Source organism: Ahaetulla prasina, chromosome 8, assembly GCF_028640845.1.
Source record: "Ahaetulla prasina isolate Xishuangbanna chromosome 8, ASM2864084v1, whole genome shotgun sequence".
Classification (NCBI taxonomy): domain Eukaryota; kingdom Metazoa; phylum Chordata; class Lepidosauria; order Squamata; family Colubridae; genus Ahaetulla; species Ahaetulla prasina.
Window position 1 is genome coordinate 62,402,654 of NC_080546.1, and position 15,354 is coordinate 62,418,007.

The 15,354-nt window shown below is 42.6% G+C and overlaps 1 protein-coding gene across 1 annotated transcript; it reads right to left on the reverse strand.

The window, feature by feature from the left end:
* Positions 1 to 3,558: 3,558 nt before the first annotated feature.
* Positions 3,559 to 13,791, reverse strand: CLRN2 (clarin 2). The gene is made up of 3 exons (XM_058193771.1): positions 11,898 to 13,791; positions 9,231 to 9,410; positions 3,559 to 3,824 (listed from the first exon to the last, which is right to left on the reverse strand). The coding sequence occupies exons 1-3, from the start codon at positions 12,148 to 12,150 to the stop codon at positions 3,559 to 3,561; spliced, it is 699 nt and encodes a 232-aa protein (XP_058049754.1). The 5' UTR covers positions 12,151 to 13,791.
* Positions 13,792 to 15,354: the final 1,563 nt, after the last annotated feature.

A 15,354-nucleotide genomic window follows, 5' to 3' on the forward strand; every position in this document is an offset into this window, starting at 1 on the left:
CAGACAGCTGATTTTCGCTATCTGAACGGCTCTATGCAATCACGGGGCTGGCGGTCTGAAAAGACTGTCTTCCAACACCTACGGTGCCACCAGAAGTCCCCAGGTGGACCTGGGTGAAAGTTGGTTTTTGAGCTTTTTATGGCTGTGTGAGGTTCCTGCTTGTTGCAGGGGCCATTTTGAGTGAGGTGCAGCTGCTTTTACATTGTGTGTGAGTCAGTTGTGTTATGTTGTGGTGTGGTGTGTGTGTGTAAAGTACGAAAGTTGGTTTTTGGTACCTCTTATTGTTTTGTGTACTTTGTTTATTATTTTTATTATTTATTGTTATTGGCCATGTCCACCCAGTCACCTGACCAAGTCACGCCCACCAATTAAGCCACACCCACAGAACCAGTAGGGAAAATTTTTAGATTTCACTCCTGGTTTCTCCTCTTCTCCTTCAGGGGAAATATTCTATTCTGCCTCTTTTTAAAATTAAGAATAAATAATATTTTATTCTAAGGAGGGGGGCCTTCCTACATTAGCATTTAGAAGTGATTTTCCTTCCCAATTGGTGATTTTGCTTAGAACTGCAAACCATCTGATGTTCCTTCCAGAAATTTATTCTAGTGAGTTCCAAACAATCACCTTATAATAAATTACATATAAATTGCTGATTCTATTAATAAGTCTCAAAAGACTAGCTATCCCTGTTCATGTTCATATACAAAGAGATTTCATTTGGTTGGGATGCCAACATTTCATTGGCTGCACGATCTTTAGCAAATATTAAGAGTTGCCCCTTGAAGGTTTGAGAGGTCTACAGCTGGAGAAACTCATACATGTTGTTCTGAGAAAGATGAGGAGCTTCCCTTTGATAGGTTGTCCCTAATCACAGCCAATCCAGCCCAAACCACAGTTACAAATGACTGTCTGGATTGGTAGAATTACAAATGCTTTGGGTACTAGACAGTGGTGGGATTCAGCCAGTTCGCACCACTTGGGGAGAACCAGTTGTTAACTTTCTGAGCAGTTTGATGAACTGGTTTTTGGAAGAAATCATTAGGGCAGAGAACCGGTTGTTAAATTATTTGAATCCCACCACTGGTACTAGATTCAATCAACCTCTCAACCTCTCTCAAGACAGAATGTTATATTGTCTTCTCTTTCTTTTTTCATTGCAGCATAACTTTGTTTTGTGATTTGAGATGTTATAATTTGATGAGGGCAGACCAGATCTTCATGGACTGGAATACCTGCCAATCTCAGTCTTGTGGCTCCTGGATTCTCTTCAATTCCTTAAAACTACAGTCTCCCAGTACAATCAATGGTAACAGCAGCTTTGTCATTCTCACACTTTGGGCAGCAGAATGCCTTGGTAAGAATGTTGTTATCTGATTATGTGCCATCAAATTGGTGTCAACTCTTAGGGACCACTTAGATAGATCTTTTCCAGAAAACTCTCCAACTTGGTTGGACTTCCTGCAACCTGGTGTTTCAGATCTTCCAATGATATATCCATAGTTGCTGCTGGATGTTGTATTCTGTTTCCTTCCACCTTTCCCAGAAACTACAGTAGGTTTTCACACAAGGTCTCCTAAATAGAATCATTTGAGTGTGGTCATTTTTTAAAAAATTTTTTATTTTGCATTTATATCCCACTCTTTTCCGAAGACGGCTTACACTATGTCAGGCAATAGTCTTCATCCATTTGTATATTATATACGAAGTCAACTTATTGCCCCCAACAATCTGGGTCCTCATTTTACCTACCTTATAAAGGATGGAAGGCTGAGTCAACCTTGGGCCTGGTGGGGCTTGAACCTGCAGTAATTGCAAGCAGCTGCTGTTAATAACAGACTGTCTTAGCAGTCTGAGCCACAGACGCCCCATTTTTTGTCTTGAGTTGCTTTGTTTTATAATCCATTTATTTGTTTTCTTGATTATCCATAGTATTCTCAGGAGTCTTCTCCAAAATGAAGTTCAAAAGCATCTTCCTGTCTGGCTGCTTCAAAGATCACTTCCAAAGAGCATGACAGGGAAAACTATGGCTTGCACAATTCTGATACCTGCAGGTACAGACAAATTGCACCATCTGAATATGTTACTTACAAATATCTAATTTCCCAGTTCAGAATTATTCAAGGCATAATTCAATTAAAGTATTTCCCTGCCTCATCCATTGAATTTTGCAGAATCTGAAGACTGAGACTTTTCTTTTGGACAAACATAGTCCTATCTTATTCTTTCCACAATAAATCATTCAGGAGAGAAATAGCAATCAGTTTTGTTTTGTCACTAGTTTTATTTATGCATATCTCATCTGGCGCATATTTGTCAGGTTTAGGTCGCTTTTATAGGCACAGACAAAAAACCTAGACTTTTTTGTATTGTGGTTTTTCCTTTTTGGCATTCCATTTATCTGAGAAGCTTGAGTTAAATTCCAAAATGCTAAGGATGGTGTGACTGGGTAATTATCTTCAAGGCTCAGTAAAAATAATAAAAGTGAGCCAGTGATGCAAAATAAAATTGAATACAATAATAAATTAATAAAAATAAAAGGAGACATAGAGGAAATGATTTGTGCAACCGGCTCATCAGCATCATTTTTCTTTCATTCTGAAGAGAATGATGAAATGTTTAGTGCTTTATGGGTGATATCATTGAAATAATTCAACAGCAGCATTTGAGAGGTGGTCAACATCTGTAAGATGGAAGCAAGACTTGGACCACAATGCCACACTTTCCATTTTGAAGATTTGGATCTTCAATCCACAAATTCCCATGGAATCCCATGACTTGACAGCTCACAATAGTTCCATGATTCCATTTCCTTGCACAAAGGATAGGGAATGCCATCTGACAAGTTTTCCAACAAAACACTAGTGTACTTCTTGTAATCTCAACTATGAATTATATGCATATTAGGCCAAAGTTTTCGTGATGCTTGTCTAGGAAAGCAAATATCTTAGGCCACCCAAAAGAGAGACAAAAACTGTAATAGGAAATTAGTTTTCATCTAATTTTTTGTTGCTCCTCAAAAAAGGCAAAGTACTTTTAATTCTTTAGCAAAGTCTTATGGTATCTTGCCAAGAATAAAACTGCAGTATTTATTAATACACTTCAAAAATAACCATGTGGCAGGAAGAAAAGTTTTCCTTTAGTTCCTCACCTTTAAAGAAACAGTGATACAGACCTCTTTAGCTTCTGAGGTACTGAACAAAGACTAATGGTATACTGAATTAGTTTTCATGAAGCAAAGGAATCCATTTTCCAATCTACAATGTTGGGGTAAAGGTAGCGTAAACTTCTCTTTTGGAAGATCTATGGATGACACCTTATAACCAGCAGAAAAGGTGGAGGGCTCCTAAAATTTTGAACACTGTGAGGGAGACACAATCCTCTTCCAGAGTATGGACACAGCAATCAATGGGCCTCAGCATTTGCTGAAATCAACCTGTTTGTAATACTAATTTTCCCCCTTTAAGACCCAGAAATGCTACTTGATGTCAGTGGCTTTAAAGAAGGCATATGTTCAAAGGATCATTGAAATTCAGAAAAGGCAAATGGCAAACAAAGAATTTAGTACATAATATCTTCTGCTGTAACATTTGCTTCTTCTGTCTTTGTTTTCAGAGTTGGGAAGCGAATTGTGCTGAGGGCAACGATAACCAAATTCAGCCCATGGATTGTTGCACTTGCTACACAAAGCCAAAAAGAAGGCATGTACTCTTCTTCCAGGATGAGAAACTGGAAGCCGTTTTCCCGAAAATTGGTGATTCTTTCTGTAAGCCGATGCAGTTTGACAGCTGCCACAAAAGTGGTCACAGCCAACGTGATACATCCACCTAGAAATAAACGTAAAAAAAAGTCATTTGTGCACATGCCCTACAGAGCAGATGACTCTAATTTCTAAGCTGATCCTGGAGTTGTTCGTGTTTGAGTTGTTGACCAGCCAAAGTTTGCATCTAACTTCTTAAGAGATGCCAAAGCTACAGAGAGCAAGATGCTGATGCAAAATGAAAGAGGACCCCTCATCCCATAAGCAGAGTTGGGCTTTCCATTTTTCCCTTGGATTTTGGAGAAATTAAACTATCCCTTCTGAGCTGAGAGGGTTCAATGATCATAAATATCTGGGGCCAGAGGTTCATTTTGCTTTTAATATACCCCCCCCCCAAAAAAAGCCTTGCAAATATCTCCAGTGACACAAAGGTTTCCTTCCAAAAAGACATGAAACTCACAGAATTTATCTCACTGGAGAGGCACAAACCAACTGGTTGCACCTTAGCTGCAGATATTGAGCTATATATTGTTTCTATTTTCCTTACAGATAGTCCTTAATGTACACTATAGCAATAGCAATAGCACTTAGATTTATATACTACTTCACAGTGCTGTATAGCTCTCTCTAAACTGTTTACAGAGTCAGCATATTGCCCCCAACAATCTGGGTCCTCATTTTACCCACTTCAGAAGGATGGAAGGCTGAGTCAACCTTGAGCCTAGTGAGATTTGATCTGCCAAACTGCTGGTAGCAAGTGCTCAGCAGAAGTAGTCTGCAATACTGCACTCTCACCTCTGTGCCAACGCAGCTCATGTACCCATTTCCCCGAAAATAAGACCTGGTCATATATTTGTTGCCTCCAAAAGAGGTATTAGGGCTTATTTGGGGGGGTGTCTTATTTTTTCATGTAGAGGTGGCGAGCATGGGGGCTGACGGGAGTGGGAGCACCGCTACTGCCGATCCCACCCTCTCTGTCCCACTATCTGCTTGCCTATGACCACAACGGGCCAGGCTTTTGGCATGCTCTGGCCTCCACCCACCCTGCCTGCTGGCTCTGCTGCTGCTGGGACACTTCTTGGCTGCTGGCCACTGAGTGCCTGCCTGTGCTGCTGCTGGCCTTGTGGGGCTCTTCACCCTCCTGGAAACAATGTTCCCAGCTGCCCTGCTGGTCTGCTCCTACCTGGCGCGAGGCAAGTCAGCCCAGATCTACAGAATGACCACCAGAGTGTTCCCTGCCACGAGTGGAGCTGTGCTGCCTGCGCTGCCTTGCACAGCTGGCCTGAGAGCTGCAGCACCCACCAGGGCCAGGGCTCAAAGGGCGTCAGGCTCACCTTGTAGCCCAGCACCTGCAGCACCAAGTAGACATGCAGGTTGGCACTCAGCAGTCTGAAGGCAGCAACTAGCGAGGTGGCTCCACCATTGACCGCAGTGAAGGGGCCCTGGCAGGCTGGCAGTGGTGGGGGTGCTCCAGAGGTCACAGATATGGGCCAACTCACCCCACACCAGGCAGAAGCAGCCTGGCAGGGCAGTCGAAAGCAGCATTGTCAGAAGAGCCCCTGTGAGGACAGCAATAGCATAGGCAGTCACTTGTGCCAGTTGCTGCAAGGAAGTGGCAAGTGCATTGAAAGCGAAAAGTGGGACTCATCTGCCACCCCTTGCACTGCAGAAGGTGGCAAAACATAGAGAAGAGCCACCCTCCCTTCGGGAAAGAGCCTGGAGGCATTTCAATAGCAGGTCAAGCTGGGTCTTATTCAGATGGCATGTTTTGGAAGGGAGATAAAAATAAATCCTGCATTCTCTCGCCGCATGGTGCAAACCCCAGCACAGGCAACAGCAGTTGCGCCTTCTCTCTTCCAAAACATGCTGGGATGTGATCTGAATTAGACCTGGCTTGACCTGCTATTGAAACGCCTCCCAGCTCTTTCCTGAAGGGATGGTGGCTCTTCTCTACATTTTGCCGCCTTCAGTGCAAGGTGCAATGGGCAAGTCCCACTTTTTATTTTCAACACGCTTGCTGCTCGCTTGCAGCAACTGGGACCACTTGGGTGGCACTGGCAGCAGGCATAGGCATGGGATAGCCACTCTATGTCCAGCAGCTGCTGCAAGCACATTTTGGGAAACAGCCGGGAAGCATTTCAATTCCGGTAGCAGGTCAAGCCGGGTCTAATTCAGATAACATCTCGATGTGTTTTGGAAGGGAGGAGGCGCAGCTGCTTCTGTATTGCCTGGGAAGTGATCTGAATAATACCCAATGTACCTGCTACCATATTGAAACACTTCCTGAAAAAGGGGAAATAAATGGGAAGGGTGCCTGAACTTGTTGTGGTGCTTTCTTTTGATTCAGTTGCTGCTGCTGACTTGGAAAGGGTGGCTTTTATATTTGCACACCATATCTCCTGAGAGGTCTTGTGGAGAGGTGGGTGATCCCCTTGTCCTTAGCTGTGTGGCTTCTCCCCCCATCTTTTTCCTCTGCTTCAGCCCAGCCTAGCCCTTCATCTCCCTCCGAGGAGGGAAGCCAGGTTCAAAGGGGACAGGAAAGTCCAGACCAATCTGCAAGAAACAGAACCTTCCTTCCATGCCGGGTTCCCTCAAGCAAGCCAGGAGCAGCAATCTAGAGACAGCACTCTAGCGACTACTCTCCCTTTCCATCCTTCTCCTTCCTCTTGCTTCTGAGGTGAAGGCTGAAAAGCCCCATCATTCCCAGCTGCCATCCCACCATCTGTCTTCGCAGAGTGTATGATAGAGCTGGAGGATCAGATTGGACAGTGGGGGCTGAGTGTAAAGGGGCCATGGCGTGTCCCTGCCCCACCGCCTGCCTTGCCTCACCTCATGGTGGCAGCATCAACAACAGACAGAGGCAAAGGCACATGGGAGTGGGGGAGGCATGCGATACCGCTCTCCGGACATACTTTGTAGCCGCCTGCCCCATCGCAGCCACAGGCAAAGATGGACAGAGTGGACAGGTGGCCACGCAGCGCATCCTGCAGGCCAGATCATGTACTTCCACCTGCGCCTCTGCCGGTGAGGTGAGGCAAATGGTGGGGTGGGGATGGCACCATGCCGTGGCCCCTCCCCTGTGCTCTCAGCCTCCACAATCCAACCTTGTCCTACAGCTCCACTGTACATTCTGCAAGCAAAGACAGACAGTGGGGCAGATCACGTGCCTCCCTCACATGCCTCTGCCTCCGCCTGCTGCTTGGAGGGACTGCGCTGTGTGGGCTGCAGCTGCTTCTGGACACCATCAGCCCCCACACGTGCACTCTCCACCTCCTATGCTGATGAGGCTCTGAACTAGGGCTTATTTTGGGGGTAGGGCTTATATTACAAGCAGCATAAAAATCATGCTAGGGTTATTTTGGGGGTAGGGCTTATTTTTGGGGAAACACGGTATGTACAATTGGGATCAAAATTTCTATTGCTAAGCAATGCAGCCATTAAATAAGTCACATCTGATTTTATGGCCTTTTTGCCATGGTTGTTAAGAAAGTCACTATGGTTGTTAAGCAAATCCAGCTGCCCTCATTGAAAAACAAACCAGTTCCATATCACTCTAAAAAAGCTGAATGGAGCTGGGCCTCGTTAGGACTTCCCAGGTTTTAGGTTCCATTTAAAATTAAAATATATAATTGAAAAATATTCGGAAAATTAAAAAAACTTTAATAAAATATTTTAGCTTTAGTTAATTTTTTTCAAAGCTTATGCTGTGGCCAAGAAAAGAACAGGAACAGAGATAACCATGAAACCATCAGAAGTTCAGCGTGACTCAAGATTGTCTTTATCTTTTTAAGTACCTCCTAGATCATTAATGAGTGGACTCTGTAATTTCAAAGGGCAAATGTAACCAAATTATATTCCATTTATCACTTATTAGCATAAAATGTTTTAATATGTTATAACTGTTGATGTTTGCAGTTCACCAACTCAAATTACACTTTAGAAACTGATGTTATCTTGTGAATTGCATCATGTTGGTTTTACTGAGGATCCAGTGTTACCACATCAAATACTTTGTGATTATTTTTCAGCAGTTCATATTTTACTTTAGTAGCATTTTTGCAACACCCAACCTCCCAGCCACTTACAATGAATGAACATAAAATAACACAAAAAAGTGAACAATAGAATATAAAATAATAGTGTTGGAAGGGACCTTAGAGGTGTTCTACTCCAACCCTTTGCTCAAAGCAGGAGATCCTATACCATGCTGGACAACCTCCCAGCCATTTACAATTAGTAAAAGCATGTTTACACTTAAAAAGGTACACTTAAATTCATGGTTAGCACAGTTTGTAACTATATAGTTTACAGTGAGAGAAGCTTCTAGTGGACCTGCATTTATTTACCAAAAGTATTCATTATTAAAGTCCTCAAACCAAACTCCAGTGATATTTTTATTAGGCCAGGTTTGGAAAATTACAACAAAAAAATTACATTTTTTGGCAATGTTTTTAATGTCAAGAGATACAAATTGGAAAAGGGATGGGAGAAAAATGGGTGGCTGAAATTCACCCTCAAATAATGAAATATGCATGGTTAGGAGAGGTATTTGCAGGGTTGATCAGAAAATGTCAAGATGGTAGTGTCGGCCCTGACATGTGGCCATGTGATGGAGCTGCCACTACAGTGAGTGTGGTGGTTCTGGCGGTGCGGTGACCCCAGCTGCACCCCAACTCCCTGGCGCACCCACCTGACAACCAGGCATGCTGTCACATCTCCCACCCAGCCTGCCTCTTCCCTGCAAAACAGCTGAGAGGCACACCTGCCACAGAGGAGCGGGCTGGCATCAGCGGTGCGCTCCGGGAACTGCAGGCACCATCTGATGACATTGCCAGGCCCACGGTAGCCTCCTCCAGATTTTTGCAAGGCACCCTCACTGTGACACAACTGAACAGGAAGCGGGGTGTCTCTGAGTGGACTGGACAGCCGTTGTCCCTCCCAGCTGCTCCTGAACATGTTGCTGGGTCAAGAAGACTGGGGCCACATGGGTGAGGGTGTGGCTGCATTGATTGTCTTGACCAAGGTGCCTGGGGCATGGTCAGCTGGCTGAAAGCACAGGTGGGAGTGGAGAGGAACTAACTGCACAATGGCTAACAAGTGGGGTGGGGCTGGATTAAGGGTCACTTGGGTAGTAAGGCTTTATAAGGTGGTGGGGAGCACGGAGCATTAGCTCCAACAATACCTTCCTGTAATTGTTTATGGATGTCAGTTTGTACTGATAAACAGGATTCAAACCATCATTTGTGTGTGGAGTTTTCATAGTATATCAGAACCTAACAGGCAGCACAGTAGTGTGATTGATATATAAACAAGTGATGTTCTAATTACAGTGTTGTGGCTGCCTTTTTCTGACCACACCTAGTGGACAGCCATGATGGTCAGAATTTGTGAACTGTGGAAGGAGACCTCAGACTAACATTACCTTCCCACAATTTCAGGATTGTTGCTGTGAAGAAAGAAAAGTTCATTATACCTGCCACCAAGTTCCACAAAGCTACTCCTGCTGGTCCTTGAATGGCCCGAAAAGGGACTTTTAGGAGGTTCAAGAAGGAGAATCCACAGCTGACCAGAGCAAAGGAAAATGCCACCGACAAGGAGAGGATAACTGTCACATGGAGCATCGCGTTCACCTTTTTCACCAGGTGTGGAAACACTGACAAGGGAGGAAAAAGCAGACTACAGAAAGATTGGGGAGGTAAACAGATTCCATAAATAAACAATATTACCGAAAATGGGCAGAAATTGTCAGACTTTCCATTTAGATTCAGTGCAGATTTTTACTACCGTATATACTCGAATATAAGCCGATCCGAGTATAAGCCGAGGTCCCCAATTTTACCCCAAAAACTGGGGTAAACTGGGGACTCGAGTATAAGCCGAGGGTGGGAAATGAGGCACCTACCGGTTGGGGAACCCCCCCCCCCCTCAGCTGAGAAGGCTGGCGGCTCCCCCGCCCCGCCCTCTCACTGCACCGGCAGGGCTTCCGTCCGGTAAAATGTGAAAAAAAGAAAAAAAAAAAAACCTCGAGTATAAGCCGTATATACTCGAGTATAAGCCGAGGGGCTTAAAAAAAAAAAAACTCGAGTATAAGCCGTATAGACCCGAGTATAAGCCGAGGGGACGTTTTTCAGCACAAAAAACGTGCTGAAAAACTCGGCTTATACTCGAGTATATACGGTACTTTTGCCTAAAGTCATGTGCATACCCATACACATTTGGTATCGGGGAACATAGAAATAAAATAATAGTGTTGGAAGGGACCTTAGAGGTCTTCTACTCAAACCCTTTGCTCAAGCAGGAGCTCCTATACAATGCTGGACAAATGGTTGTTCAGACTCTTCTTGAAAACCTCCAGTGATGTAGCACCCACAACTTCTGGACGCAAGTCATTCTATTGATTAATTGTTCTCACTCCCGAGAAATTTTTCCTTAGTTCCAGGTTGATCTCTCTTTGATAAGCTTATATCCTTTACTTCTTGTCTTGCCCTCAGATGCTTTGGAGAATAGGTTGTCCACCTCTTTGTGATGGTGTCTCAAAAACTGGAAAACTGCTATCATGTCATCCCTAGTCCTTCTCTTCATTAGACTATACATACTTAGTTCCTGCAACCATTCATCATATGATTCATCCTACAGCCCCCAATCATCTTTGTTGCTCTTCTCTGCACACTTTTTAGAGTCTCAACATCTTTTTGTATCATGGTGACTAAAAGTTTCGTGATACTCCAGATGTGGTTTCAATAGTACAGTATAAAGCAATACTAACACTGTACATGATCTTGAAATTATCCCTATGTTGATGCATCCCAGGACTACATCAGTTGTTGTGGCAGCTGCAGCAAGCAACCCAACTCTAAATCTATGCAAAAGTTCTGGCGACATTTTGGCCTTAGTCATAACAGAGAGGACCGTCTTTCCCTCTAACAATTCTAGTTGCATTACGGGTAGTCCTCCACTTACAACCATTCATTTAGCAACTTTTCAAAATTACAACAGCACTGAAAAAAAAGATGTATGACTGGTCCTGACACTTATGACCATTGCAGCATCCCCACTGTCATGTGATCAAACTTTGGGTGTTTGGCAATGGGCATGTATTTACAAAGGTTGCAACTTCCTGAGGTCAAGTAATCGCCCTTTGCACTTTCCCAGCTGGTTTCCAACAAGAAAAGTCAATGGGGGAGGCTGGATTTGCTTGATGATCACATTTTACTTAACAACTGCAATGATTCACTTAATAACCATGGCAAAAAAGATCTTAAAACTAGTCATGACTCACTTAGCAACTGCTTTGTCTTTCCAAGCAATGGAAATTCTGGTCCCAATTATCATCATAAATCAAGGACTACCTGTGTTCTGTTCTTTGGGTGGGATTAATTATTTTAAGTACAGTTAACAAGATACAAGATCTGGTCCGCAAAGATATAGACCACCATTAGACAGTAGCAAAGACATGTTTTCTGTGTCTCTTGATTGCTCTCTAGTGGTCCCTTTGCTTAGTCAACACAGCAAGTGAAAAAAATGGATTGACTATATTCAACGTAGATATCAGACTAAGAGTTATCAGACTGTTTTTGAATGAGTATGATGTATTATTTTTGATTGCTTTTGGGGGAAGTTAGGAATTGATGATTGTAGGGGTACAATTAAGTTGGGATGAAAATTTTTTAGCATATGTTTGTTTTATTTTTAACTATACCTTGTGCTCGTTCCGGGAAGTCGGGGGGGGGAGGGGGGTTGCGAAGGGAGGGGGGAGGAGGGGGGGAAAGGGGGGAAAAATTTTTTTTGTAAAACTTTTTGAATAAAAAAAAAAAAACACAGCAAGTGAATTAGCCATCTTCTCTGTAATAAGATAATCATTTTCCACCTTATTAGTTCCCATGGTTGCCACTTTGGCCAAATTATATTGAAAAATAAAATTCCTTTTTCAATCCAAACTTCAGAAGAAGAGAATACAGAAAAACAGAGTTGGAAAGGACTGTGGAGATCTTCTAGTCCAACTCCCAGCCCAATCAGAACTTCTGGTAAATAAAATTTTAAGGCAAATAATGACCTGAATAATCACTAATAATCAAAGAATATGAACTTGAATATGTTTATTTACAAATGCAGGAAAAATGGAAACAAAATAGGTACTTACTTCTGAATCTGGAAGGACGACCCCCAAGTCCACACTGTCGCATTTTGTGGCCCCCAAAGAGCCCGTAGTAAATTTCCCCCATAAATTTGACTAACTCAGGGTCTGTGGCATTGACCAGCTCAGCGCCAGTTTTGCAAAGTATTTTTCCCATCATCCATTTCTGACTGCCCATGGCCACGAGAATCAGGATGAAAGAGGCAAAGCTCAACACAGCACTGAGAGCAAATAAAGTCTTTTGGAAGCAGCTGGACATTCCTAACAGTTTTGGGAATCATATGGTAAGACCTACCAACAAAGTCTCTCTGCAATCCATGGGTTAAATCATACTCTTTTTCTTTTTTCTTTAAAGCACCTCTGAAATATTATTTTTATCTGCAATAATCCAGCCAACAGCCAACAGAACCCTTGTAATTCTGCAGGAAGAGGATGCTTGTTGCTAAGAGGACAATCCAGGATCTATTACATGACTAATGTTTCATTGAAAGGTTCAAATTTCTCCCCAGTTTTAAATATTGAAGTGACACCCATGTCTGACCTGGAATGTATTTAGCTTCACAGTCTGCTTCCAAGTCTCTTCTGGACAAAGAAAGATGAATTTATTAGATTTTGGGACACCAAATCGCTGTCACCTAGAATTTCTGTTTCTTAAATGTCATCCTGGCCATCTTGCTCAGATGATACTCTGCTTTCCAAGACTAAATAATATTTCCAGATGAATAGGCACACCACTAGCACAATTTTCAGGCCGTGAAAAAAAAAAGGTACAAATTGATTGCAGTCTGGAGAAACACATGCTTTTCTTGCAACATTCTCAGGATGTAAAATAACCTCATAAGGCATCTCTCAATTATGCCAGTTGCAAATGTTTGTTTAATGTTTAATGACCATTGATTTTGTTTTATTTATTTATTGATGGCTGATGGGAGCATCTGTACTCATCTGTGCACAAAAAGAAGAAAAAATCTGGCCAAAAAACCAACAGCAAGCAGCGTTAATTTCTATATTTGCAAATATGGGGCTGCCCAAGACAATTTGCCACTTGAGGCATCAGGTTTGTGGGGTCTTTAGTGCCCTTTGAGCTTGATTGTTTTCTTGCAGAAGTTTTATTACTCAGCTAGATTGTCAATGTTCTGACTAATGAACCCAAGCAAATCAGAACTCTGAGGGTAGAGATTTCCTCAAAGAACTTTTTTATTGGAATCATCATATCAGCATGATCAAATAGAATGAGACTATTGCCCTATACACTGTAAGCCGCCCTGAGTCTTCGGAGAAGGGCGGGGTATAAATGTAAACAAACAAAAAAATGCAAAGCAAACTCTAAACGTTTACTGTGAGCCAACTAATTAGCTCAAACTGCCCAAGGAGCTGCTGATACAATTCTACAGAGGAATTATTGAGTCTGTCATTTGCACCTCTATAACTGTCTGGTTCGGTTCTGCAACCCAACAAGAAAAACACAGACTTCAGAGGATAATTAGAACTGCAGAAAAAATAATTGCTACCAACCTGCCTTCCATTGAGGACCTGTATACTGCACGAATCAAGAAGAGGGCCGTGAAAATATTTGCAGATCCCTCGCATCCTGGACATAAACTGTTTCAACTCCTACCCTCAAAACGACGCTATAGAGCACTGCACACCAGAACAACTAGACACAAGAACAGTTTTTTCCTGAAGGCCATCACTCTGCTAAACAAATAATTCCCTCAACACTGTCAGACTATTTACTGAATCTGCACTACTATTAATCATTTCATAGTTCCCATCACCAATCTCTTTCCACTTATGACTGTATGACTATAACTTGTTGCTGGCAATCCTTATGATTTATATTGATATATTGATCATCAATTGTGTTGTAAATGTTGTACCTTGATGAATGTATCTTTTCTTTTATGTACACTGAGAGCATATGCACCAAGACAAATTCCTTGTGTGTCCAATCACACTTGGCCAATAAAAATTCTATTCTAAAAAAAAATTCTATTCTATTCTATTTCAGTATAATTAAAATAAGAAATAATTCCCTCCCCAACAGTCTCAGATCACGTTGGCCAATTAGGTCAATTGGCAGGCTTTTCAGGCACTCCTCCCCAGCTCTATCCATCACCTGTAGAGATGACTTTGGTTCTCACAAGAAAGATCTGTGTTGTGTCTAGCAAAGTATTCCATTCTTCTTCCCCCTCCCCACTCTGTGTGGCAACCGAGAAATAGGAAAATGACTTCTGCCAGGTTCAATTCGAAGTTGATATCAGATCTTCCCCGAGTGAATGAGGAATACCTGGAAAAAAAATCAAATATAGATAGGCTAATTTCCTATTATCTCCCCCTCCCATCACCAGGTGGTTCCTTTGGTTTCTGGCAGAACCTCCTGACTAACTTCTGCTCTTTACCCATGTAGCTTCTGACAGGGGGTAACCCTTCCACTGCACTAAGTATTGCAGCTTCCCCTTATGTAGTCTTGAGTCTAGGATCCTTACTTCATAATGGGTTTCCTTTCCCACTATGATAGGACCAGGGGTTGCCTGAGCTATTGGCCTCAGTGCCGATCTTATTAGCGGCTTCAATAAGCTGCTGTGAAATATTGGATGCACTTTCCCTAGTAGGCATGGGAGTTTCAGCTCCAATATGATTAGGTAGATGACTCTTATAATGGGGAAAAGTTCTAATAAACTAAGGACCCAGTTTTTTTTGCAAGGCAACGTGTTTCAGGTACTTGATAGAAAAGTAGACTTTTTCTCCTATGTGAAAGCATCTCTACGGGGATTGCCTTTTGTCTGCTTGTTCTTTTTGCATCTCTGAAGCTTTGCCAAGTGCTCGTTTCACATTCCCCCAAGCATTCTGCAGTGAGTCCACCCACTCTGTTAGGCTCATTGAGGAAGGGGGTCCTGAAGGTACTCAGGAATGGAAACGAATGGAACTCCAGTAGTCACTTTAAAAGGAGTAAGCCAGGGGTGAAATCTAAAAATTTTCCCTACCAGTTCTGTGGGCATAATTGGTGGGTGTGGCTTGGTGGTCAGATGACTGGGTGGGCATGGCCAATAACAATAAATACTAAAAATAATAAAGTATACAAAACAATAAGAGGTACCAAAAACCAACTTTCACACTTTACACACACACAACACAACACAGCACAACACAACAGACTCACACAATGTAAAAGCAGCTGCACTTCACCCAAAATGGCCCCTGCAACAAGCAGGAACCTCACACTTTCACATTTTACACACACACAAGTCTCTCTCTCTCTCTCTCTCTCTCACACACACACACACACACAAAATGCCACATACAGCTTTGTGAGATTTTGTGTGTTTGTGTAGTTAGAATGAAACACTACAGAAACATACCAAATCTCAGAAAGCTGCACAAATATTTTATTTTATTATTTTATTTATTTATTTATTTAGATCAGGGGTCTCCAACCTTAGTAACTTTAAGGTTTGTGGAC